A 26,539-nucleotide genomic window follows, 5' to 3' on the forward strand; every position below is an offset into this window, starting at 1 on the left:
TTACTTCTGATGTGGAAGTAAACTGCTCTGGATAAACCCTTGAACAAAATGTCCACCTTTTAGTGTTTGGACCTACAAATAACACTTGGTTAAACCTGTGATTTGTTTAGCTTTATTCTTGGTATATGTCGGGTTAAGTACAAATTTCTGCCCATAACGAAAGCCGATCGACTAGTTGTAAAGTCCTTTTACACTGGCCAATGCAAACTGTGTGGGGACAGAACAATCGTCCCATCACCATACAGTATGCTTATTGGTAGCACATTGGCCATGATTTTAAGATTGACGAAAAAAATCCAATTGGTGGACAAATGAGTTTTCTTTTCTTTGTCAGTTTTACGACTGGTGGCATGTGTACAGGGGCCAATGATTGGGCACAAGCATTCTTAGAGACACACATTTGGCCAATGTTGCAAAAACTATTGTTCGTTGGGATTTCCTACTAGCGCAGGAGCTGTTTGTGGATACTATAGACACGGAGGCACCTTGGTGTTGCCTGTACTTGGTAAGGGTGGCTAGGAAAAAAAAAAATCTAGAAAGAAGGTGATAACCTGAAATGAAGCCTCCTCTCGGTAAAGCAACATGCCCAACCGGTGTGGCACCATGTCTGACACTCCGCTCGCTGATGTTTTTGGCAGTCCTGCTTTTGAAATAATGCAGAATGATCCATAATTCACTTGTCTTTTCAGAAACTAGTCTGAACATCTGAAAACCTCACACACCCTTGTTTTTTGCCAACCTCCTGATACTGGTCTGCAGCTCATACAAAATTACATCTGAAAGAGTTTGTCTTTTACAAACTCCTTTACAGACAGTCGATGGCAATCTTGTAAACTCTGGGCCTCTTCTTGGTGCTTTGCATGTTTTAAATTCCACGTTATAAAGGTTTTTAATGCCGGCATGAGACGGTGGAAAAGCGCTGATGTTTTTATAAATAAGGATTGATAATAAGGTGAGGAGTCTGCAGTGAGAGATCTCCGCCTGCCTCCCCCCCAGGCATGTTACGCACCGCTCGCTCTGCTGCCACTGTTGTGTCTGGCCTAGCTTGCCTGGAGAAAATAAGGGCCATTTAAATTGCTGAAAATACTTTGTCATGTTTGAAAGCGTTTTCTCACGTAAAGCAAAATAATGTTTGGTGAGAACAAACTTTAAAGTAAATGAAAGCTAATCTATAAATGCAAAAAAAAAGGTTCTTTCTAGAATAGGATTAATGACAAATATACTTATACTAGATGGTGGCCCGATTCTAACGCATCGGGTATTCTAGAATAGGTATGCGGCCGACCGGGCGCAATCAGCAGAGCGGTATTTAAATTTGGCGCCAAAATCGCTGATTGGTCGAGGCCGGCAACCGCGACCAATTAGCAAAGCGGTGTTAAAATGTGGCGCCTATATCGCAGATTGGTCACGGCCGGCGGTCGCGACTAATCAACAGAGCGGGGTTTAAATTTGGCGGCAATAATGCTGATTGGTTGCGGCCGGCGGTCGCGACCAATCAGCAGAGCTTTATTTAAATTTGGCGCCAATAATGGTGATTGGTCACGGCCGTGACTAAGCAGAGCGGTGTTTAAATTTGTCGCCAATAATGCTGGTTATTCGTGACCGGTAACCGCGACCAATGAGCAGAGCGGTGTTTAAATGTGGCGCCAATCTCGCTGATTGGTCGCGTCTGGCGTCAGCGACCAATCAGCAGAGCGGCGTTTAAATTTGCCGCCCATCTCGCTGATTGGTCGCGGTGGCCGGCCGCGACCAATCAGCGTCGTATTAGTGTGGGCCCGGGAGCGGCGCTGCCTTTGCGGCTCCTTATTAGCGAGGACCGGGGAGATGAGCGGCTGCTCGCAGCAGAAGCATCCCGACCGGCGGCGCCGCTCCCCGGTCCTCCCTTCACACTTGCTGTCGGGAGATCAGCGGGCCAAGCCGCTGATCTTCCGACATTAGCCGCATGGAGGTTAGTGGCGCCGGTCGGGGTAGTTGTGCTGCTAGTGCCGCTCATCTCCCCGCTGCATCGCCGCTGCCCTCCGTCCGGCAGATGAGCCGCTAACGGCCGCCATCTTTTTTCAGAAATCCTGCGGCGCTGATTGGCCGCTGCCGGACCAATGAGCGACGCGGGATTTCCTAGACAGACAGACAGACAGACAGACAGACAGACAGACAGACAGACAGACAGACAGACAGACAGACAGACAGACAGGATAAGACAATTATAAATATAGATAATGCACCATCTTAAAACTTCCCTTTAGATTTGGGCATCTGTTTAAAAACTACGCTGCGTTCTAAATTGTTATGCAAATTGGATTTAAGTTTTATAAAAAGTTGAATTTTTAGTTTTTCATATAAACTCCTGGATAGTTTTGTGTCTCGGGTCTTTGGATCACTGAAATCAATCTCAAACACCTGTGATAGTTAGTTTGCCAAATGTGCCCAATTAAAGTTAAACTGCTTAAGAAGGATGTTCCACATTATTAAGCAGTAATATGGGAAAGAAAAAGGATCTCTGCTGACAAAAAGTGTCAAATAGTGCGATGTCTTTGACAAGGTATGAAAACATTAGGTATTTCATGAAAATGTAAGCGTGATCACCGTACTGTGAAGAGATTTGTGGGTCATGCAGAGCGTGGATGGATTCCTGCAGATAAAGGCATAATGAGGAAGGTTTCTCCCAGACAAAATCATTGTATTAAGAGAGCAGCTGCTAAAATACCATTACAAAAGAGCAAGCAGGTATTTGAAGCTGCTGGTGCTTCTGGAGTCCTGCGAACCTCAAGGTGTAGGATCCTCCAATGGCTTCCGGTTGTGCATAAACCGACTATTCGGCCACCCCTAATCAGTGCTCACAAGCAGAAATGGTTATATTGGCTCAGACATTCATGAAGACTATTTTTTTAAAACAAATTATTGTTTACTGATGAGTATTGTGCAGCCCTGGATGATCCAGATGGATGCAGTAGTGGATGGCCACCATGTCACAACAGGGCTGTGATGTCAGCAAGGAGTTTGGAGGAATCCTTTTTTTTGCCCGGAATCATAAGGAGAGAGCTGGTAGGGTCTCTGAAGGTGTGAAAATGACCTTGGCAAAGCATACAGAGTTTGTGACTGACCACTTTCTCCCATGGTACAAAAAGAACGGTGCTATCCTTAGCAAAATCCTCTTCATGAACGACAATACACCATCTCATACTGCAAGTAATACATCAGAGTCATTGGCTGCTATGGGCATAAAAGAGAAGCTCGTGGTGGTGGCCACCATGCTCCTATGACCTCAACCCTACTGAGAATCTTTGGAGTATCCTCAAGCAAAATATCTACGAGGGTGGGAGGCCAATCACATCAAAACAGCAGCTCTGGGAGACTATTCTGACATCCTGCCAAAATATTCAAGCAAACTATCCAAATACTCACAAGTTCAATGGATGCAATAATTGTGAAGATGATGTCAAAGAAGGGAACATGGAACATGTCCTGTTAAGATGTTTTTGATTGAAAAAGCTGTCGATTTCAGTAAATGTGACCTCTTAATGCTACAAGTTCAACAAATGACCATTTTCAGTACTTTACAATCTATAAAATGTTTGGAAACTCGACTCTAATGGTCGATGATTTGAACATTATACTGACTCATTTGCATTGGCCATTTAGGAAAATCAGAAAAAAATAGCATTTGCATAATTTGAAACTCTGTTTACCCATTATAACCCATTTGAAAAATTGCATGTAAGAAAAATAACCCCCTGAAATGGCACTCGGAATAAATTCTTTTCTCTCCCCAACAACTCAGCAGAAATAGAGCTCTACTTGTTCCTAGACGCTGCAGAGAAGGATCACCTGTCACCTTCATGTTCTGTTGAATAGGGCCTCAGTCAGGTGTCCTTTTTTTCACGTACGTGTTTCATATGAATTTTAGAACACTTAGCCAGATAGTCTATGGGACTGTTCAGATGTCCAACCAAGTGTCCGCAAAAGAAAACCCTTTAGTTATGTTCCCTCGATTTCCACCCCCCTCTTCTTTGATTGACAACTATGGCAAAGATGGATGGAAACCATGCAGGAGAGAAGGTGCACCTAAATGTTTGACCACGCCATGATGCACTGAGCACCTGTGCTTGGTTTGAACGGTCATTCTGACAGTCTCTTTTAAACTCTGACAGTTGTAGCCCATGTGTATGCAAATAGGCATATACAAGGCTGTTGAGTTAGTGTCTGGAAATTGTAGTTAGAACATGAAATATGAAGCCCGACTTAACATTTTTCTTCCTGCTGATCCCCTTTTGGGTTTAGATTTAAAAAAATAAATACATTTAAAAAAAATTCCAAGACTAGAAACAGCACCACATCTGTCCATAGGTTGGGCCTGGTACTGCAGCTCATTCTCATTTTAAGTAGGAGTTGAAACTTAATGTCATACACACCCCATGAACAGATGGTGAATAATTCTTGGAAAGACTGCAAATTATTATTTTTTTTTTTTACTAGTCCTGAGCAGCTCCATTAAGTTAAACTTTGTCTCCTTCCTATTTGTCAAGCAGCAGTGCTGCTCACTTTAGTCCTTTTAAACTCCCTTTATGGGGCTTGGATAGACATTTCCATCTCCAGCATAATACTTTCTTGAAATCAATCTGCCCATTGTTACAGTTGGAAGAAAAAAAAAATGGTGCAAAATACATATAATAACTGCTTAATAGATCCATCGCCCAGGTGCAAAACCTATATCCCACTACAAATGCAGAGAAGACATAAAATTATAGACTGCTAATATTATCAGTGCAAACAAGCTGCAAACTCGGGGAATGTGTGGATGAATCAGAATTCATAAACCCTTGTACATATTCTCCAGACGGATGTAGTCTCCTGCTGTTAGGCGCTTCAGAATGCGGCTTGGAAAATAAAATTGAAAATAAAATATTGCTGACGGCTTAGAAATGGGAAATTCAGACTCTGATTTTATTACTGTTATCATCTGCCCAGTCCACGCTCTGGACCTTCAGGATGTCTGCTACAGCACAGCAGGGTATAAATGTATATTGTCTTTAACACTTTAAAGGTACATTACAAAAGTCTATTGTCTCTCCAAACACTGCCTTATCAGCTATGTCAGGCTGGGGGAGGTTGACTGCAATGTCCTTCATGGGATGATGACTTTATCTTGCCCATTTCTCCAATTCGGAGGACATCAGGATACATTTATTTTAAGGAAATATGACTTTATTATCTACCGTAATTAGGTTTGAGAATTATTTTCATAAAAAAAAAAAAAAAAAAAAATGCAAGTATTAGGGGGCTACAAAAAAAACTTTTGCACTTTTAATGGTATTAAAAGTTTTGCACAATTTTTGGCTTTAAGGATAAATTCCCACGATGACTATTTGATACGTTTTTTTAATGCAGATTTTTTTGCAGCATTTCTGCACCAATTAGCAAAATTTTGGTTTTTTTGTTTGCCTTTCCTTACATCATACATAAAACCACCCTGGGGCCAGATTTGTTATTTGGCCCGCGACACCAGGGACATTATACTGTATGGAGGGCTGTGTGGGGCCCTTTATGCTGCATGGAGGGCTGTGTGGGGCCCTTTATGCTGCATGGAGGGCTGTGTGGGGCCCTTTATGCTGCATGGAGGGCTGTGTGGGGCCCTTTATGCTGCATGGAGGGCTGTGTGGGGCCCTTTATGCTGCATGGAGGGCTGTGTGGGGCCCTTTATGCTGCATGGAGGGCTGTGTGGGGCCCTTTATGCTGCATGGAGGGCTGTGTGGGGCCCTTTATGCTGCATGGAGGGCTGTGTGGGGCCCTTTATGCTGCATGGAGGGCTGTGTGGGGCCCTTTATGCTGCATGGAGGGCTGTGTGGGGCCCTTTATGCTGCATGGAGGGCTGTGTGGGGCCCTTTATGCTGCATGGAGGGCTGTGTGGGGCCCTTTATGCTGCATGGAGGGCTGTGTGGGGCCCTTTATGCTGCATGGAGGGCTGTGTGGGGCCCTTTATGCTGCATGGAGGGCTGTGTGGGGCCCTTTATGCTGCATGGAGGGCTGTGTGGGGCCCTTTATGCTGCATGGAGGGCTGTGTGGGGCCCTTTATGCTGCATGGAGGGCTGTGTGGGGCCCTTTATGCTGCATGGAGGGCTGTGTGGGGCCCTTTATGCTGCATGGAGGGCTGTGTGGGGCCCTTTATGCTGCATGGAGGGCTGTGTGGGGCCCTTTATGCTGCATGGAGGGCTGTGTGGGGCCCTTTATGCTGCATGGAGGGCTGTGTGGGGCCCTTTATGCTGCATGGAGGGCTGTGTGGGGCCCTTTATGCTGCATGGAGGGCTGTGTGGGGCCCTTTATGCTGCATGGAGGGCTGTGTGGGGCCCTTTATGCTGCATGGAGGGCTGTGTGGGGCCCTTTATGCTGCATGGAGGGCTGTGTGGGGCCCTTTATGCTGCATGGAGGGCTGTGTGGGGCCCTTTATGCTGCATGGAGGGCTGTGTGGGGCCCTTTATGCTGCATGGAGGGCTGTGTGGGGCCCTTTATGCTGCATGGAGGGCTGTGTGGGGCCCTTTATGCTGCATGGAGGGCTGTGTGGGGCCCTTTATGCTGCATGGAGGGCTGTGTGGGGCCCTTTATGCTGCATGGAGGGCTGTGTGGGGCCCTTTATGCTGCATGGAGGGCTGTGTGGGGCCCTTTATGCTGCATGGAGGGCTGTGTGGGGCCCTTTATGCTGCATGGAGGGCTGTGTGGGGCCCTTTATGCTGCATGGAGGGCTGTGTGGGGCCCTTTATGCTGCATGGAGGGCTGTGTGGGGCCCTTTATGCTGCATGGAGGGCTGTGTGGGGCCCTTTATGCTGCATGGAGGGCTGTGTGGGGCCCTTTATGCTGCATGGAGGGCTGTGTGGGGCCCTTTATGCTGCATGGAGGGCTGTGTGGGGCCCTTTATGCTGCATGGAGGGCTGTGTGGGGCCCTTTATGCTGCATGGAGGGCTGTGTGGGGCCCTTTATGCTGCATGGAGGGCTGTGTGGGGCCCTTTATGCTGCATGGAGGGCTGTGTGGGGCCCTTTATGCTGCATGGAGGGCTGTGTGGGGCCCTTTATGCTGCATGGAGGGCTGTGTGGGGCCCTTTATGCTGCATGGAGGGCTGTGTGGGGCCCTTTATGCTGCATGGAGGGCTGTGTGGGGCCCTTTATGCTGCATGGAGGGCTGTGTGGGGCCCTTTATGCTGCATGGAGGGCTGTGTGGGGCCCTTTATGCTGCATGGAGGGCTGTGTGGGGCCCTTTATGCTGCATGGAGGGCTGTGTGGGGCCCTTTATGCTGCATGGAGGGCTGTGTGGGGCCCTTTATGCTGCATGGAGGGCTGTGTGGGGCCCTTTATGCTGCATGGAGGGCTGTGTGGGGCCCTTTATGCTGCATGGAGGGCTGTGTGGGGCCCTTTATGCTGCATGGAGGGCTGTGTGGGGCCCTTTATGCTGCATGGAGGGCTGTGTGGGGCCCTTTATGCTGCATGGAGGGCTGTGTGGGGCCCTTTATGCTGCATGGAGGGCTGTGTGGGGCCCTTTATGCTGCATGGAGGGCTGTGTGGGGCCCTTTATGCTGCATGGAGGGCTGTGTGGGGCCCTTTATGCTGCATGGAGGGCTGTGTGGGGCCCTTTATGCTGCATGGAGGGCTGTGTGGGGCCCTTTATGCTGCATGGAGGGCTGTGTGGGGCCCTTTATGCTGCATGGAGGGCTGTGTGGGGCCCTTTATGCTGCATGGAGGGCTGTGTGGGGCCCTTTATGCTGCATGGAGGGCTGTGTGGGGCCCTTTATGCTGCATGGAGGGCTGTGTGGGGCCCTTTATGCTGCATGGAGGGCTGTGTGGGGCCCTTTATGCTGCATGGAGGGCTGTGTGGGGCCCTTTATGCTGCATGGAGGGCTGTGTGGGGCCCTTTATGCTGCATGGAGGGCTGTGTGGGGCCCTTTATGCTGCATGGAGGGCTGTGTGGGGCCCTTTATGCTGCATGGAGGGCTGTGTGGGGCCCTTTATGCTGCATGGAGGGCTGTGTGGGGCCCTTTATGCTGCATGGAGGGCTGTGTGGGGCCCTTTATGCTGCATGGAGGGCTGTGTGGGGCCCTTTATGCTGCATGGAGGGCTGTGTGGGGCCCTTTATGCTGCATGGAGGGCTGTGTGGGGCCCTTTATGCTGCATGGAGGGCTGTGTGGGGCCCTTTATGCTGCATGGAGGGCTGTGTGGGGCCCTTTATGCTGCATGGAGGGCTGTGTGGGGCCCTTTATGCTGCATGGAGGGCTGTGTGGGGCCCTTTATGCTGCATGGAGGGCTGTGTGGGGCCCTTTATGCTGCATGGAGGGCTGTGTGGGGCCCTTTATTCTGCATGCTGGTTGACCGCAACTTTGTCCAAGTTTGACATCCCTGCTTTACATGCTCTTTTAACGTGTTATTCTTCTGCATTTTTTATGGAATGTTGTAAATAAAGTTGCCTTGTTTTGGAAACTTCCTGTTATTTCACTTGCTTAATAAGGTATTATTAAAGCTATTTGCAGATTACATGCCTTTTTTATTGGGTTTCTGCTGTGGAAAAAGCACAATGGGCATGGAGATTTATATAAATCCCATACATTTTGCAGGAATTTGTGTATTTTGCGTGCATTAAATTACAGCCTTACAAGCTCTGTTTTCCTGCATATTTAACTTTAATGTGGTCTGTGGTCCTAAATCAAACTGAAAAGAGCTAAGAAAGACAAGTGTTACAAACTCCCTGTCACAGTCAGAGCCGACTGACTGATTCTCAGTTAACTCATTCTGCAGCCAGCAATAGGTAGTGCAACAAATGGTGCAAAATTTAGAATGAAACCCAATTGCAAAAAAATTATTTTATTCCCATATACATGCACTTGGTAAACTTTATTTTTTTTACTTAAGACAATTCCTTTTTAGAGTTTATTTAAATGTAGCTTATTTTCTTTCTTTTTTTTAAAATTGATTTATGTTAAAGTAAATAAATCAACAGAAACCACTATAATTAATATTTAGACTCCAACTCTCTGTTCTGTACAGCAACCACATGATCAGCAAAAGGTGGGCTTTTTTTCTGGGCATGCTCTGATCTAGGCAAAGGTCGTTATATGGGGAGGCGGAGGAGGTGAACTGTGATATCGCCTATTGTGAATGATTGATCCTGTGTTATTATAGGTGTTTGTAATCCTGCCTGAAATGTTAAATATATTGCTGAAAAGTGATCTCTATGGAACAAGAAGTATGAATTTAATATTTAGCTTAGTGGTCAGTGTGAAAATTGATACGTTTCTTCAATTTACAATATAAACAGAAAAAAAAAACTTAAATCTGCAAATGTTTATACAGTTTCTCATTTTCTAATGACCTATTAGCTAAAACAGAGTGTTCCCAAACTTTAAAGGGTTGTTCACTAACTGGCCTATCCCTTTTTGAATGTAGTCTTCCCTCTTTGTAAAATAAAAATAACAGATGCTCCCCTCCCGCAACTGCACCGTTCAATTGTCAGCGCCGCAGCTTGCGTCACATTGTTCTGCCATTTGAGCCCTGCAGAACAATCAGTGCCAGCTATTGGTCTGCTGCACTTTGTCTGCGGTTCGTCCGAAGGAAGTAAAACAGAACAAGTGAGAGCGGAGCAGCCCAATAGTGGTCACTGTTTAGTTGCAGGGCTCACGTACAGTGGTGGCCAAAAGTATTGGCACCCCTGCAATTCTGTCAGATAATACTCAGTTTCTTCTTGAAAATGATTGCAATCACAAATTCTTTGGTATTATTATCTTCATTTAATTTGCTTGCAAGGAAAAAACACAAAAGAGAATGAAGCAAAAATCAAATCATTGATCATTTCACACACAACTCCAAAAATGGGCCAGACAAAAGTATTGGCACCCTCAGCCTAATACTTGGTTGCACAACCTTTAGCCAAAATAACTGCGAACAACCGCTGCTGGAATTGTAGACCGTTCTTCTTTGGCAAACTGCTCCAGGTCCCTGATATTTGAAGGGTGCCTTCTCCAAACCGCCATTTTGAGATCTCTCCACAGGTGTTCTATGGGATTCTGGTCTGGACTCATTGCTGGCCTCCTTAGAAGTCTCCAGTGCTTTCTCTCAAACCATTTTATAGTGCTTTTGGAAGTGTGTTTTGGGTCATTGTCCTGCTGGAAGACCCATGACCTCTGAGGGAGACCCAGCTTTCTCACACTGGGCCCTACATTATGCTGCAAAATTTGTTGGTAGTCTTCAGACTTCATAATGCCATGCACACGGTCAAGCAGTCCAGTGCCAGAGGCAGCAAAGCAAGCCCAAAACATCAGGGAACCTCCGCCATGTTTGACTGTAGGGACCGTGTTCTTTTCTTTGAATGCCTCTTTTTTTTTTTCCTGTACACTCTGTTGATGCTTTTTCCCAAAAAGCTCTACTTTTGTCTCATCTGACCAGAGAACATTCTTCTAAAACGTTTTAGGCTTTCTCAGGTAAGTTTTGGCAAACTCTAGCCTGGCTTTTTTATGTCTCGGGGTAAGAAGTGGGGTCTTCCTGGGTATCCTACCATACAATCCCTTTTCATTCAGACACCGATGGATAGTACGGGTTGACACTGTTGTACCCTCGGACTGCAGGGCAGCTTGAACTTGTTTGGATGTTAGTTGAGGTTCTTTATCCACCATCCGCACAATCTTGCGTTGAAATCTCTCGTCAATTTTTCTTTTCCGTCCACATCTAGGGAGGTTAGCCACCGTGCCATGGGCTTTAAACTTCTTGATGACACTGCGCACGGGAGACACAGGAACATTCAGGTCTTTGGAGATGGACTTGTAGCCTTGAGATTGCTCATGCTTCCTCACAATTTGGTTTCTCAAGTCCTCAGACAGTTCTTTGGTCTTCTTTCTTTTCTCCATGCTCAATGTGGTACAGACAAGGACACAGGATAGAGGTTGAGTCAACTTTAATCCATGTTAACTGGCTGCAAGTGTGATTTAGTTATTGCCAACACCTGTTAGGTGCCACAGGTAAGTTACAGGTGCTGTTAATTACACGAATTAGAGAAGCATCACATGATTTTTCAAACAGTGCCAATACTTTTGTCCACCCCCTTTTTTAGGTTTGGTGTGGAATTATATCCAATTTGGCTTTAGGACAATTATTTTTGTGTTTTTTCATTGAAGACAAATTAAATGAAGATAATAATACCAAAGAATTTGTGATTGCAATCATTTTCAGGAAGAAACTGAGTATTATCTGACAGAATTGCAGGGGTGCCAATACTTTTGGCCACCACTGTAGCATTGCAATGTCATGGTAGCCCTGGGAGATCTGGCAGAGTCATCGCTGTAATGGGGGGAGTGGAGTCTGTTGTTTTCATTTTACAGTGCGGACTATTTCATATAAAAAGGGCTTATCCAGATAGTGGACCATTTCTTAAATATTGATGGCCTATCTAAAACGGGGACCAAATCCCGGCACTCCCAACTATCGGCTTATTGAACGAGCACCATACATTGTGCGCTGGCTGTAGATGATGCTGAAAGCGCCCTCGCATTGACTTAATGGGAGAGGACTCACCGTACTATTTACATGATGTATAGATCTGTGACACTTATGGAGCACCCCCAGCTCCTTCAATCATCTGATCGGTGGTCGGCCAGGAGTTGCTTCTCCCACCTCTTCATCCCTGATCTGACATTGATTTATTGATTTCGTTTCTGAAGGATAAATCATGAGTATTAATCACCCGAATAACCTCTATAAATATTTCTAAATTGATTAGATTCTGTTTTTATAAGTTTGCAGCATCCTGTCCGTCAAAATAATGGTGTAATTTGAAGCTTGTGGGCACAATGCAAAATGACCATCAGCACCCCCAACTATCACAGGTCGGTCCTTAATAGTATTAGTAGTCTTATATGGGCTAAAGGACATTTTGGGCCACCCTAGGTTATTGGGTAATAGTGGGTTTGACTGCTCCCACTATAGTTGTGTCTATGATTGGTATCCTTCATGATGATGCTAATACTCTGGTTTTCGATCTACAGATGAAGAGGTAAAGGTGAATTCTGGCCAATATAGATGTGTGTGCGAGGGGATCTCCTGCGGCACTGGAGACCACTGTTACGGACAGCAATGCTTCGCCTCCCTCAGTATCAACGACGGTCTACTGGTTTCTCAGAAAGGCTGCTTCCAAGTCTACGAGCAAGGCCGCATGACCTGCAAGACCCCTCCGTCCCCTGACCAGGCCGTGGAGTGCTGTCAGAGTGACCTCTGTAACATGAACATTACAGCGTACTTGCCAAGTAAAGGTTATATTTCCTATCTTTTTACTATATGGATGTTGTACTGCAATAATCTTTGTTATAAAATATACATGGCTGCCTGAAAAATGTCTACAGAGTCCCTCATAAATATGCATGATCAGAGATGAATATGGGAATGGAAAATGGCAGCCTCTTATGTCACTTAGGGGGAAGATTTTTGTTTTAGAAGGACACAGTAGGCCTAGATTCGCCAATACAGGTGTTTGACCAAATGTTGCCATGGAGTCATAGCCTGAAAATGTGAAAAGTAAGAAAATAATGGCGCTAGATCTGTGGTTTATACGTTGACTTTATTGCCCACAGCAACCAATCACAGCGCAGCGTTCACTTTAGCACAGCTTTTTTGAAAGAATGAGAGTCAAATTCTGGTTGCTATGGGCAACAGACGGTGTTCCTCTGAGAATTGAGCCTCATGGAGAAGCCATTTCTAATGCGGCAAAAACCAATGCTAAAAAAGTTGGCCCTAATATTTACAAAATGGCATAATTTGTGTAAAGTTATTGTACTGTACTCTCTCAAATTCCACCACTCGATATTTTTGAAAAATCTCACCTTAAAGGGGTATTCCCATCTCCAAGATCCTATCCCAATATATAATAATAATAATAATAACTACTATCTCCAATTTGAAATGTAGTAGTTTTTCTGATTCGCTCGGTCTCTTTCCTCATCTGGAGGCATTGCAGGACCTTAGGTATCCATGGTTGCGACCACTGACATAGTGAGTTAGCTAGTTGCTAGTGGTCGTAACCATGGATACCTAAGGTCCTTCAATGCTTACACATGAAGAAAGAGACAGTGAATCAGTAAAACTATACTACATTTCTAATTTAGAGATATTTGCTAATGTTATTATTATTATACCTACTATGTATTGGGTATTACAGCTTTGTAATCCTGGTAGTACGCTACTAAATGTTCCAATGTTTGTTTTCAGACCTGTGTTTAATATCATTTAAATTTTACAGCTTTTTAATACATTTTAATTGGTACACTTCCCAATGTTAGGAAAAAACAGGGGACCAATGTGTCAAATGTTGCACAGAATCGTAGAATTTCTATTCATGTGGATGCAACATTAATGTACTGGTATTGGTTCCACATCTTTTTTTTTTTTTTTTGTTGTGGCTGATCATAATTGAAATTTTGACTTTTATATGTTTATTCAATAATTTTGGCGCAGGAACTATGAAGTGGTATAATAAATGGAGCAAAACATTGATGCATTGTGACGTAGGAATTTACAACAGTGTTGCAATTTTTGTAAAAAAAAAAAGAATTGGCACAAATGCAGATATAATTGCTCCACAGTTGTCTACATCTATTAAAAGAAAAAACTGTAATACTACATTTTCTGACATCCCTGACCCCCTCCCCCCACACCTTATGTGGCGATTTTCTACCCGTATATGGGATCATATTTGTATTTGCCGTGCCGTTGCTCGCTGACGATGCAGCGGTTTCAGAAGTTTGTATATTTTTCTTAGTAAGATGATTATAGTTATTTACATCCTTCAGTGCTAAATTATTTCCATAATTTGCTGTCTGCATTGTCAGCCCGGGAGGTAGCACAATATATAATCTACTCTGAGGAATAAAACCTTCCTCAATTACTCTTCAATATAAAACTGTCACTTCTTGTTACCTACATTATCCTCCAAGTAAAGAAGAAAAAAAATCGGATAACTTCCATTTATCGCTGTTGAATATTATTATGCTTCATAAATGGAGGCATCGACACATCCAGAAGGAATATCTTCTAGGGCTCCTCTTCCCCTTTCTCATTATTTTAAAGGAGCCTTTCCCTTGCATCATGTTTCTCAGATGTCTAAATTGTGCCAGGGTACGGACCATGGTATCGGATCGGCCTTGAGTCTTCTAACCCGAACTCAACAACCTCAAGGGCAAATACAACGCTGTCGAGTCGGGTTCAGGAGACCCATGGCCAGTCCAGGCATCACAAACCATACTTGGACCATGTTTCATGAACATCTAGATATGGCCTTCAAAGACAAAACTGGATGTTTTTTAGGTTTTAAATTGTCATCTTCAGACCGCTTCAGAGAGAATATTATCCTCCACTCATGCATATCTGTTCTGGTCAAAGTTGCATGATGACCAATATGGCAGTCATTATCAACCACCTTTTCTGGACTTTTAACGACAAATTACATTTCTGCGCTACTTATGCAGTGCTATATCTCCCAATCCATTATTAGTCAAAATCTAAGTAAATTTGCTGTTGAGAACATTTGACGGCAACCAATATGCCATTAAAGCCCCCATACACATTAGATGGCTGTCGGAAAAAGGATAATTCAGCATACAACTGCTGGATAACCCCTTAGTAAATGCCTTATTAGGGCTCAGTCACTTCCTTTATGAATCCAAGCATAAAGCGTCTGAAGACCACGGCTCCTGCTTTGTTGCATTCCACTTGATTGTGTATTACATGTGCAAGTATCTCTTGATATTTGCATATTTAATTTCCCAGAGAAGCATTGCATGTCCTAGAAGTCTCCTGGCGTCACACAATACTGTATAACGTAATCTAAACCTATATAGTGCATAAAGAGAACCATGACACATTGACTTAGTGGATAAAATTGGCAACAGCCTTTATTTTGATTTATTAATCGGATAACAAACGCATTAAAGAACTTTGAAAACTTTCACAGCCAAAAAAACTTTAACCAATCACCGCAGCTTGGCACAAAGGCTCAAGCCTGTTAACCCCAAGGCCGTGACATAAATGGCTAAGGGAGAAAGGGCAGGGCAGCACTTCTGGTAGGAAAACGCTGGAGGTCGGACACGGACCCTCGGCGCTGCCCTCTTTTATGTTCTTCTCAACCTCTTGTTTACGAATACCTGCACAAATCAGGGGCTGCTCCCATGGGGATCGAACCTTTTCTTGCTACGGCCACCCGACTGGCCAAATATATTGCCCAACCACCTTCCAGGCACTTGGTAGTAGGTGCCATGGCAAAAACGGTGGGAAAGATACTTTCCCGCCATTTAACCCTGTCAGGGAAGGGACACAAAAGAATAAGGTAATGCCATGTGTTCCCTTTCTGAAGGTCCGAGGATCACCATTACGCCAGCTTGGCACTCTCCACAAGAAAAAAGATTCCCCCTTTCAGACCCTATGTATTACATGGTCAACCATTAATTTTATTGGGGTCTAGTTATAAGCTCGGAACTGATTATTTAGCATCTTTCACAACTTATTAAAGGGGTTTGTCTTAGTCCAGCTTCACACATCCGACATATGTGGTTGGAGTATGGACCGCCATGTACTAACCGGCCGGGGATGATCTAACTTGAACTCTGCACCCTCCATATATGCCAGTGACTGAGTTTGGGTCAGGAGACCTGCATCCAGTCCATTCAATAGGGTCTGTCCTCTGATCATGAATGCTGGATATGTGAAGCTGGCCTTCACTGTAAGTATTGTGGGTCATTGTTCTACATGTTGAGAAAAATAATGGAAAAAACAAAGCAAACTGTACAGGACGAGCATTGCATAGTAAGGATCATTCACCCCTGATACAGTTTCCAAGGTGCCAAAGTAAATCAGCGCTGATCGACTCGCTGTAATGATCCTGTAGATTACTCGTATCCCCTCCAGTGACCTCTACTGGGAAAATGTAGTATTACATATGGCCATGTCGTCTGTCAAAAGTTCAGCAGCTACTTGTTGGTGACCATTTAATCTATAGGGGGCCCCGAAGGTGAACTTGCTCTGTATTGTCTCTATTAAAATGTCTTTCTAAGAAAATATTTAAGATTAAGGTTTTTTTTTTTTTTTTTTTTTGCTTTTGGGAGATAGAGTTTGAGTATAAAAAGATGAGGGTGAAGCCCTGGACTGTGGATCCAGCCCCTTCTTTCTCTGTAGGATTAGCTTAGCCTGCGGATCTGACTTATTAAATATTTGAATTGGCCATAAAAGCCAGCGTCACAGCAATTTAATGGATAATTGCGGTAATGGAACAGAGGTGACAGCGCCATCTTTCAAGGACTTTCCGCTGCTATATGGAAATGTGTAAAATCAAAGTTATAGTGCTCTGTGCCGCACGACTTTATCATACACCGTCATTGAATGTTATATCCTATTTTATCCAGGGAAGTCGCTGCATGGCGAGGCGTTAAATTACAGCGTGGAGACCCTAGCGATATTTGTCCTGGCTCCTGTCATTGTTCTGGTAGTGCTTTCTGTTGTGGCCCTGCTGGTCTTCCGAAAAATTCAGCAACGTCACATGGAACGATTGAGCACTCGAGACGCCGAGTACGGGACTATAGACGGGCTGATCGCATCCAATGTGGGGGATAGCACGCTTGCCGTAAGTTTTTCTGGATCTCTAAATTCTGAGTTTTTTCACTTTTGAGCTCATTAATGGTCAGTAGATGCTGCTATGAATGGGGGAAGGGAAATGACAACTGCTATAAACTCGTTTTGGCTTTCAAAATGTGGTTGCCACCTTCCGACTCCCTTTTTACCTATTCGCTTTAAAAAAAAAAAAAAAATTCTCTGCTCTTGCCAGAAACAACTCCGCTCTTACACTTTTTCTGTGTTAAAAAATAAATTGAGTGTGTCAGCGCAAAATGACTGTTCTAACCAAGCACAAGAGCTCTGTTCACCCTTGGCATAGCCAAACTGATTTCCATATTCCTACCTGCAGTACACGTTTTCCATCTATCTCCCTCCTTTGATTCTCATAAGGCCAGCTCTAGGAAGAGAAGGGTGTAGATGGATGGAAAGCAAGTAGGTGGGAAGTTGCAATGAGCTATTTGGCCACACTAAGGGTGCACCTGAGCGTCTGTGCTTGGTTTGAACGGTCATTTTGTGTTTGTGCTGAAAGATGCCTTTTAACAATCAAACCTATTAGTGAAGGAGGATGTGCTGTAGTACCATAAGTCACAACACCAAATTACTCCTAGGAGCAACTAGATCCCAGATTAAGGGATGTTAAAATATAACTTTTATTTGATTTTTTTTTTTTAATATAAAAAAAAGGTCAAAAAATAATAAATATTAAAATTATTGCAGCATAGACCCTATCTATTTTACTTTCATTCAGAACTAAACAGGTGTTAGATTTCTTAGCAACAAGTCTCCATATATGCGTACACTCCGTACCACAGCTGCAGCCTGCGTATCCATGTACTTATTAGGTGTCCCCATTGTTGCTAGCTAGATGGATTTGTACTGCATTCTAAAAGAACTGTATAGCCACCTCAACAAGTTTCGCCTTCACAGGCTTCCTCAGGGAGCTGTAGCTAGCAACAATGGGGACACCTAATAAGTACATTGTATACACAGGCGGCAGCTGTGGTACTGGGTGTACGCATATATGGAGACTTATTGCTAATAAATCTGACACCTGTTTAGGTCTGAATTAAAGTAAAATAGATAGGTTCTATGCTGCAATAATTTTAATATTTTTATTATTTTTTGACTTTTATTTGAATTTTTATATATATAAAAAAAAAAGTTAGATTTTAACATCCCTTGATCTGGGATCTAGTTGCTCCCAGGGGTAATTTTGGTGTTGTGAATAACCTTATCTCTCAAGGGATGTATGGACTCCTTTTTGGTTTTAAATAACACAGAAATTGGAAGAGAGGGGTAGATGATATATCTAAACCTAATTGGTAATACCCCAGTAAAGGACATATAGACAGACGTGGTGAGGACTAACGAAGCAAGGTAAATTACATAGAATTAAAAGAGAGCAAAAAGACTTCGAAAAACGTCCTGAATCATAAAGTTACAAAATTTTATTAGTGAAAATCACGGCTGCCTTTGTCAGGCTGACGAAGGCAGCCGTGCCGAAACGTGCGTCGGGGCGAGCACGAGTGAGGAGCATATCTTTAGCCACTGTGGTTGTAAGTATACTTTTATGATGTATGTCATACTGTGTACGCTGCCATTTGGAATTCTTCCCATGTATGTGAGCATTCCAATCTATAGTTGAGGTGTCATTGCAATATTTTGGGCACATGCTTCTATATTAGAATCCCTATAGGGCAGAAATCTTTATTGATCATACCTCTGATTGATCTTTCCATGAATTACCTTCTTAGTAATTCCATTCCACTCTAATACTCTATTATTTTGATATTGATCATACTTTGGTTTGGCAGCATATTTCCTCTGATTGACAAATGTTTTTTGCTCCACACTGATGCTCCTCCATTGTTTTATTTTTTAATGTCTGAGTTTGTGATTTTCATTGCCGATTTATTTTCACTAATAAAATTTTGTAATTTTATGATTCAGGACGTTTTTCGAAGTCTTTTTGCTCGTTTTCTTCTATGTCCTTTTGGTTTTAGTAGTACCAGAAGTAACTCAATGATAGGAGGCAATTCTTCTAGACCAAAAAAGCCCTCTGGGCTAACCCCTTTTAAAGGGATAATTCATATATTGGAAATGTACGGCTCCTTGCTCAACTCTTTTCATACCCCCCATAGCTTAAAATGCACTCATTCAGCTGTCCCTTGAAGTGTATGGAAATTGTGCCTACTGGTAATCTGTGTCCCCTGTTCTACCGAAAGTCGAGATCCCCACTTGTGGGGACCTCTGTGGATATACAGTAAATATTTAATATGGTAAAATCCTTTAAGTATTTCTACTTACTGCAGTAATACTAAGCCCTATGGACAAAGAATACATGCCTGAATGGGTAGGAGAATGCTCATATATAACTGGATTAGCTTGTTTAAATAAGCGATCCATCCTCAATATAAACATAACGCACTTGTATGATGGATAATGTTTCCTCTCTGTAACTTTATGATGTTTATGTAGAGAACAGTAAAATAAACTCAAGAAACTGGATTTTTTAATTCTTTCTAGTAAAAGAAAAAAAGTTAATTCCTACAAGCCACGCATGATGAAATGTGTGCTAGTGAAATGAAGGAAAAGACATCCTCATCGTTTCTATTGGCCGACACAGCCACGCGTTTCTAACCGTTTATTGAAATATTTATGTTTTTGTTAAGAGTAGAATGTACAGTGCTGCCGCCTAGTGGCAAAAGTGATCACTTTTCCATTTTGATTGTGGCTTTAATATTTCTTCAGGATCTGCTGGATCACTCGTGTACGTCTGGCAGCGGGTCTGGGCTTCCGTTTCTGGTGCAGAGAACAGTGGCTCGCCAGATTACCCTTGCAGAATGTGTTGGTTAGTATTTGTGTGTGTGTATGTATGTATATGTGTATATGGATAGATAGATAGATAGATAGATAGAGATATATATATATATATATATATATATATATATATATATATATATATATATATATATATATATATATATATATATATATATATATATATATATATATATATATATATATTTTAATGTTCCAGATGAGAATGACGAAGGTCCACTTTATTTTTGTTTTATTTATTTTCTTTTTTAGTATGGAAATGGTAAGACTTTAAAGATGTATATTTTGGGTTTTTCACAATTTAAAAACCCCTTCGATTTACAGGAAAACCCAGCAACGAGTGTAATAGTTTCTTTACAGCTGGATGTGCATCTGCTGGAATGTTTTGCAGCGCAGGGACCCGCCAGCTCCCTGCACCGCAATACACCCTGCCAGCCAATCAGAGGTGGCACATTCCAGTGACGTCATGCGTCACCCATAGCGGGCACGCTGAGGTATAGAAGAGGACGTCGCTCTTCGTGGGAATGGAGGAAGGTACGAAGAATCTTTTTTTTTTTTTTCCTTTTTAAATGTGTCGGGGCATTATTACAAGATGGGGGACATTACATTATGGGGAGCTCCAGGTCCCGCGGCCACTTTGGTAGTCTGTGACCTCTGAACCAGAGTCCTTTGAACCTCCTTCTACCTGCCAACATACACTACTCCTCTTCTGATTAGTAAGCTTGATGTGAAGTCATGCATGCGTCACATCACAACGATGACATTGCTCCAGGCCGCCTAATCGGGGATGCCAGCATGTAGGAGGAGGTTCGTGATGGCTCTGGTCCTGCGGTCGTGGACTACCAAAGTAGCTGCTACACCAGGGTCCTGCAAATCTTTTTGGTCATTGCTAATATTTACAAAACCATTCTCACTTTTAAAGAAAGTGATATATTCTATGCAAGCATCATACAACGCCTAGTCAATGAAAATATTAATTTTTTAAACAATGTTTTTGAGCCATGGCAATAAATTAAAAAATAAATTTACTTTCTACTAAAAATATTTTCAACTTCTTGCATGTAGATTTGCACAATTTCCAATTCGGCTTTTTGCAAGTCCTGGCTCCGGCAGTGGATATCAGGGCTGTGAAGTCGGTAAGCCAAACCTCCGACTCTAACTCCACGACTCCAACTCCACGACTCCGACTCCCTCATACACGGCTCATGTTTAAGTGATAAATTTACTGTAGCACAGATTCATCTCCGCTAAAAGTCTAGACCCTTCGATCAGAAATAGGACAGACATTTATGGGACATTTCAGAACTTTCCCAAATTCTTATGAAAAAATATATTCCCCACAAACTGCATTGAACTACTGTACCCAATTTATTATATATTTTAGGAGTCGGAGTTGGTCCATTTTATACAGACTCCACCAAAATGGGCTCAGACTCCGACTCCACAGCCCTGGTAAATATATGGAAGGGTTGCACTGCTTTTGCCTTTAAAAACTGCACAGAACGTAATTATCTAAACGACATTTTGGCTTTTTCTAAAGGAAAAGTAAACTTTTAAAACAAAGTTAGTTTTTAATAGGAAAACTTTACGTGTTTTGGATTGCTGCATGTCACACCTGAAAGTCCTGGTTCATGATGCAGGTCCTAGTTTTAAGTAGATAAAAAGCACCTTCCACGGGATAAATTTATCTGCTAGACTGGTAAAGTCAGAACAAGCGCTGACACAAAAGCTGCATTGTATTCCACCACTTTATGAAGGACGCGCTGAGCAGCCAAGTCCTGTAACAAAGCGCTGGCACGGTCCAGGCTTCTCTCACTACTGTATACCTGCAAGGATTTTTCTATTGTGCAAAGCTCCAACATTTTAATGAGTGTCAGTTTATAAAATTCTTGGCAGGAAGGTTCGGGGTTTGCTGACACGGAGTGATAATGTAAGACGTATTACTATTCAGTACCTTTTGAAATATGGGGCAGTGCCAAGAGATTCAGATTACAATGCCGGCGCGCCATTAGTGAGGATTGTTTCGCCACTGTTCATAGGAGGCTGAGCTTTTATTTCATGTGTCGTCCTGCAGATCATCGCAGATATAAACTTTGTTCTAGTGGGGACGAAGGGGCTCTGACCCTAACGCAATCGTTCTGCCTTGTCAATGTACAGCTACCTTTTCTCCCCATTCTTTATACCATCCCAACCAGATGGGGGTGAGGGTTCAGCTTTCAAGATGACTGATGCAGCGTTCATGCCTGTCTGTGGCCCTTCTACAGGGAATGTCGGCCAATTTTGGCTTCATCTGCCTTAAATGTCTCATATCGGGTTGTCCAGACTCTCTTCTTCAACTGCAAGTAGTTTAGTTCCCGCAGTAGAACATCTGCACGCTCAGCAGTGTGTAGTCGGCATGTGTATAGGCGTAGTCGGAAAGAATAGTGTTCAGTGAAACATTGTTCGTTATTGCAGGTATACGGCCACTTTTAAAGGAGTTATTTGAGATTTTAAAAAGAGCAGACCATGGTATATCCTAAAAAAAAAAAAAATAACCATCTCTCACCTGTTAACTTTCACCACTCCTCCGGTCCTCAGCAGTGACCTTGCATGCATCATTCATGTGACCACCAATCAATGGCCTTGAAACTTACCTGCAAGCTTCACTGCTGAGGCTATTGATTGGCTGCAGCGGTTATATGAATGATGTACATGACCCAGTGGTGGTGCAATTAAAGTTTGTAGGGCCCCAACTCGCACAGCCCTTTAATAGTATTGGTCTTCTCATATGGGCTAAAGGCACTTTTGAGCCCCACTAGGCTCCAGAAACTGGGTACGAATGGAAGACTTGCACCCAGTATAGTTATTCCCCTGGCATGAGCTGTTCGCTGCCGGACCACTGAATCGGCGGGGAAATTAACTGTTTGGTTTACACTGGGGGCTACACGGACTATGCAAAATAGTGATATCACAGTATGGCACAAGTCATAAGAAGAAAAAACAAAAAAACTGCCGAACTTTTTGTTCCGTCTCGCAGTTGCGGCAACTTGAGAATCCAATGCAGTGACATTCACTTTTATTATGTTGTGATGTATCATCTCCATTACACAATCTTTGTTCAACCTACATCTGTCATAGCTAAAGTCATGCTGTAGCCCCAGGCTTGTGTCATTTCTTGCTCTTAGTTTATTTTTTCGAAAAGGGTTGTTCACCTTTGGGGATACTTTTTTACATTTTTTTTTTTAATAAATAAATGCATGTATTTTCAGCTGAAAATTATTGTCGCAATTGGGTTTCATTATAGATTATATATCATTTGGTTTTGAATCTCTTTCCCAGTACATTCAACTTAAATGAAACTTGTGGCCATGATCGTCATAGCGGCCTGCAGTAATACAAATCTGGCGATAGAGGGCAAACGGTGCAAATTTTCTTTATAAAATCAAATTGCAAAAATATTTCTTGGCCTGAAATGCACACATTCAAGTAAAAAGAAAAAAAAAAGCCAAATGACAACCCCTTTTAAGTCCCATTAAAACTGGTGCCAAACCCACATGTGAATAATAAGTCTGACTCTTCTTTTAAATTGCTTTATTTGCCTTATTTGTTCTATTTGAAAGGTATCCAAGGGGTAACGTTTTTCCTTGTGGAGTGTGACATGCCAAGCCTGGCATGCCAATGTGAGGAAACTTTTAAGCCATGCATGTTCCTCCTGGGAAATTTAAATATTCAAACTGCCTCTTCAGATAGGAAGAGGACTAGAACTCTCGCACCACCTATTATAAGTAGCTATCCTAAACGTCAATATCGACCCTTTAACAAGCCTTGCCACATGACTTGGGTTAAAAGCCAAACCAAAATCTCAATTTGCAGACACTGTTTTGCTGTGCTGCCCCTCATCAGTGCAAAGTGTGAGATCTGGCTTGGCTAGGTGAGAGGCGTCTGGCTGGGATCCAAGGGGCAACTTTTCTCCTTGTGCAGAGTAGCATGCCAATGTGAGGAGACTTTTAAGCCTTGCAATGCTTCTCAAGGAAATTTAAATATGCAAATTGCCTCTTCAGAGAAGCCGAGGACTAGAACTCTAGTGCCACCTATTGGAAGTGGCAATCTGAAGTCATGTGACAAGGCTCGTTAAAGGGTCGATATTGACTTTTAGGATTGCTACTTCCAATAGGTGGGGCGAGAATTCAAGTCCTTGAAGAGGCAATTTGCATATTTGAAAGGTAAAAAAATAGACAAAAATGCAAAGTGTGAGCTAGATTTCATTTTATGTACTCTGCAGGATGGTTCAGTGAGTTGCAAAAAAATGAATGTTTTTATTAATTTCTTTCTAGGTAAGGGTCGTTATGGAGAAGTATGGCGCGGCCATTGGCAAGGGGAAAGCGTCGCTGTAAAGATCTTCTCATCACGAGATGAGAAGTCCTGGTTCAGGGAGACTGAATTATACAACACGGTGCTGTTAAGACATGAAAACATTCTCGGTAAGTGTCTCCTGGCGTGGCGACCTACACGCTTGTACACAAGTTCCCTGTCTACTGCAGACTAAAGGCTTTGCTGCATTAAGTCCATGACATCCGGAATTTTGGACGCGTCCGACCGCCGACTGTAGATGGGTTATTGCGAGTGTCTCGGGATTCTTGGCCGCCCTTTTGGGAAGACGGTGGAACGTTCAGTTTGGGAGAGTGAAGATTTAATTAGCAGAAGCCCGTCCTGCATTCTCACCAGATGGCTATAGCTGATGGGAATGCGAGGCAGCTACTTGTTTTAGTAACTGTTTAATAGCAACTACTGTTAATGGAAAAGTACCAATCTACAGCTCTCCCGGCCTTGGCTCTGTCAATCTGGTGTGCATTACGTTTCTTTTTAATTGATATGCTCGGGCACTGCCAGCTGGAAGCCTCCTATTTCTAGAAATAATTTTCGGTGGAAAGTAAAAATTGGTTTAGTGTTGTTCATCTTTTTTTTTTTTTTTTTTTATATCTCTAAATTGTTTTGAAGTTTTATTGGTGAATTGGGTGCGAGTTATGTTTGCCACTTGCTGAACTCCCTTCTGCTGCGTTATTCTAAGGTGCAGAACTCCCTACTGTGCTGCTCATCATGACCAGGGTGAACATGAAAATTGTAGTAAAAACGGTTTTCAGGTTTCAAAAAGCCCTGCAGTTTGTTTTAAAAATGGCACTATTCTTTTCACACCCTCCCCATGTCTGGCGCTGAGTATATAACATGAGCCTCTGAACTCACTGATTGACTGCAGCGCTGCTAACATAATGACAGAAACCGGGAGCAACAGCAGGAGCAAACTGTGTCTTAAACAGAAAAACCCTCTTAAAGAAGCACTCCTCCTCCTACCATCAAAATATTTATCCTCTTAATATATTGCAGTCATCATATTATACAGCACTGTGTACTTACAATTGCTCATTTTGCCTTTCTACCCAGCTAATTCGTCTCATTTCCATTAGGTCTATGATATCGCTGACTAAAGACTGACTAGCTGAATCCTTCTAACCTCTATGTAGAAACAGGAGGTCACTTTTCCCTGTATGAATCATGAGTCACTGCGAAAGTCCCTGGGAGGGTGAGAAAGCAGCTCGGTCAGGAGTTTAAGAGGGGGATGATTTCTGCAGGGAAAATAGACTTCCTGTTTCTACACAGAGCAGAGAAAAGAGAAGAATTATCTGGGTAGAAAGGCAAAATGAGCAATTGTAAGTGCACAGTGCTGTATAGTATGATGACTGCAATATATTAAGAGGATAAAAACTTTGATGGTAGGGGGTCTTCTTTGAATCTACTTAAAGGGATATTCCCAACATAAAATGTTATCGCCTCTATGGGACATGCTAGATGATGGGTGTCCTATTTCTTAGCAGGTCCTGTTCGAAATTGTGTTGGACATAAACCGCCAACAATTCCTGTGTCAGTACATTACTAGATGTGTGAAGGGACTGACTGCTTATTTCAATACCCTTCTCTGTTTATACATTGGCTGTGACAAAGACTAAAGATTACTAAAATCGAATAAACCTATGAGAATACAGCTCATACACATCTCCATGGTACGACTACAAGCAAACCATGTGTAGTCTGATCCTGCCGCCCTCCACTGGCAGTGCGTGAAAATGGACCACATGGAGGGCTTTTATGGACCCATAGACTTGCATTGCCAATATTTTGATCCATTACTCAGATCAGTATCGGACATGTCCCTGTCATTGTGTGGACCACGGAGTCTGCGAAAAATTGCGGGTGTGTGAACAACCCCATTCATTATTATAGGGACGAGTTCTACCTATGAAAAGCTGTTTTTTTTTTCATGGTCACCCACTGCAAACTTTAAAGCAAAATATATCTGTATTCAATAAAGGGAAATATAATATTTACATGTAAAAAAAAAATCCTAATGTTATATAAAATTTTCTTCTAAGTAATTCCCTCCTTGCATCAGTTGCTGTTGACAGCTCCGCAGTCTCACGTCTTCTCCTCGCTGCTGTCTGACACTAGGTTTCTGCTTTCTTGAGCTCATGACCCTGGTATTGTAGATTTGGTGGTCTAACCTAGACCCCAACCAATTCCCCGCTGTCTTTTTACACTTCTCCTCAACACCATCCAACCTAAATAAAACTCTGATAATTAAGTTGAATACTTTTGACTGCATCAGTCTTTATTCACAAATGCAATGGTTTGAAACATAAACGGCATAATAAAAAAATTAAATTGGAAGCTTCCTCTAAGCTACAAATATCTGGTGATTACCAAAAACAACCCATGTAAAGCAGAATTACCCAACATCCGTGACTCCATCATAACTTGATTCTTTCTCCGTTAACAGACTTCGGGGGACCCTTGTCAAGTGTCCCAAAACCACCAGGAAAAATTTTCAACAAATTTTGAGGGATCCATACCCTTGATGATTGATCGGGAGCAACTTAGAGCCAACTTCAAGGACCTCACAAGAACCTCAAGCCACCATGACCCAATAAAATCACCCCTGCTTTATTCCAAAAATTGGGGAGGGCGAGCGCGACTGTAAAATTGGTTCCTATGAGCGGGAATGACAAAACCCCTGCCCTAACCTAACTTTATATACCCCTTAACTGACCTG

The 26,539-nt window shown here is 43.0% G+C and overlaps 1 protein-coding gene across 4 annotated transcripts in view; it reads left to right on the forward strand.

Moving 5' to 3' along the window:
- Positions 1-26,539, forward strand: part of ACVR1 (activin A receptor type 1) — a 95,165-nt gene that overhangs the window by 53,984 nt on the left and 14,642 nt on the right. For 3 of the 4 annotated variants that reach the window (XM_073647145.1, XM_073647143.1, XM_073647146.1), the window contains 4 exons: positions 12,009-12,272; positions 16,410-16,627; positions 19,369-19,468; positions 23,772-23,918. In XM_073647145.1, the coding sequence (XP_073503246.1) occupies positions 12,009-12,272; positions 16,410-16,627; positions 19,369-19,468; positions 23,772-23,918 (729 nt within the window). The remainder of the gene's footprint in view (positions 1-12,008; positions 12,273-16,409; positions 16,628-19,368; positions 19,469-23,771; positions 23,919-26,539) is intronic. The other variant, XM_073647147.1, reaches the window with a different exon arrangement.

The sequence above is a fragment of the Phyllobates terribilis genome, unplaced genomic scaffold (genome assembly GCF_046119375.1).
Source record: "Phyllobates terribilis strain yellow unplaced genomic scaffold, ASM4611937v1 Scaffold_9__5_contigs__length_417890890, whole genome shotgun sequence".
Taxonomy (NCBI): domain Eukaryota; kingdom Metazoa; phylum Chordata; class Amphibia; order Anura; family Dendrobatidae; genus Phyllobates; species Phyllobates terribilis.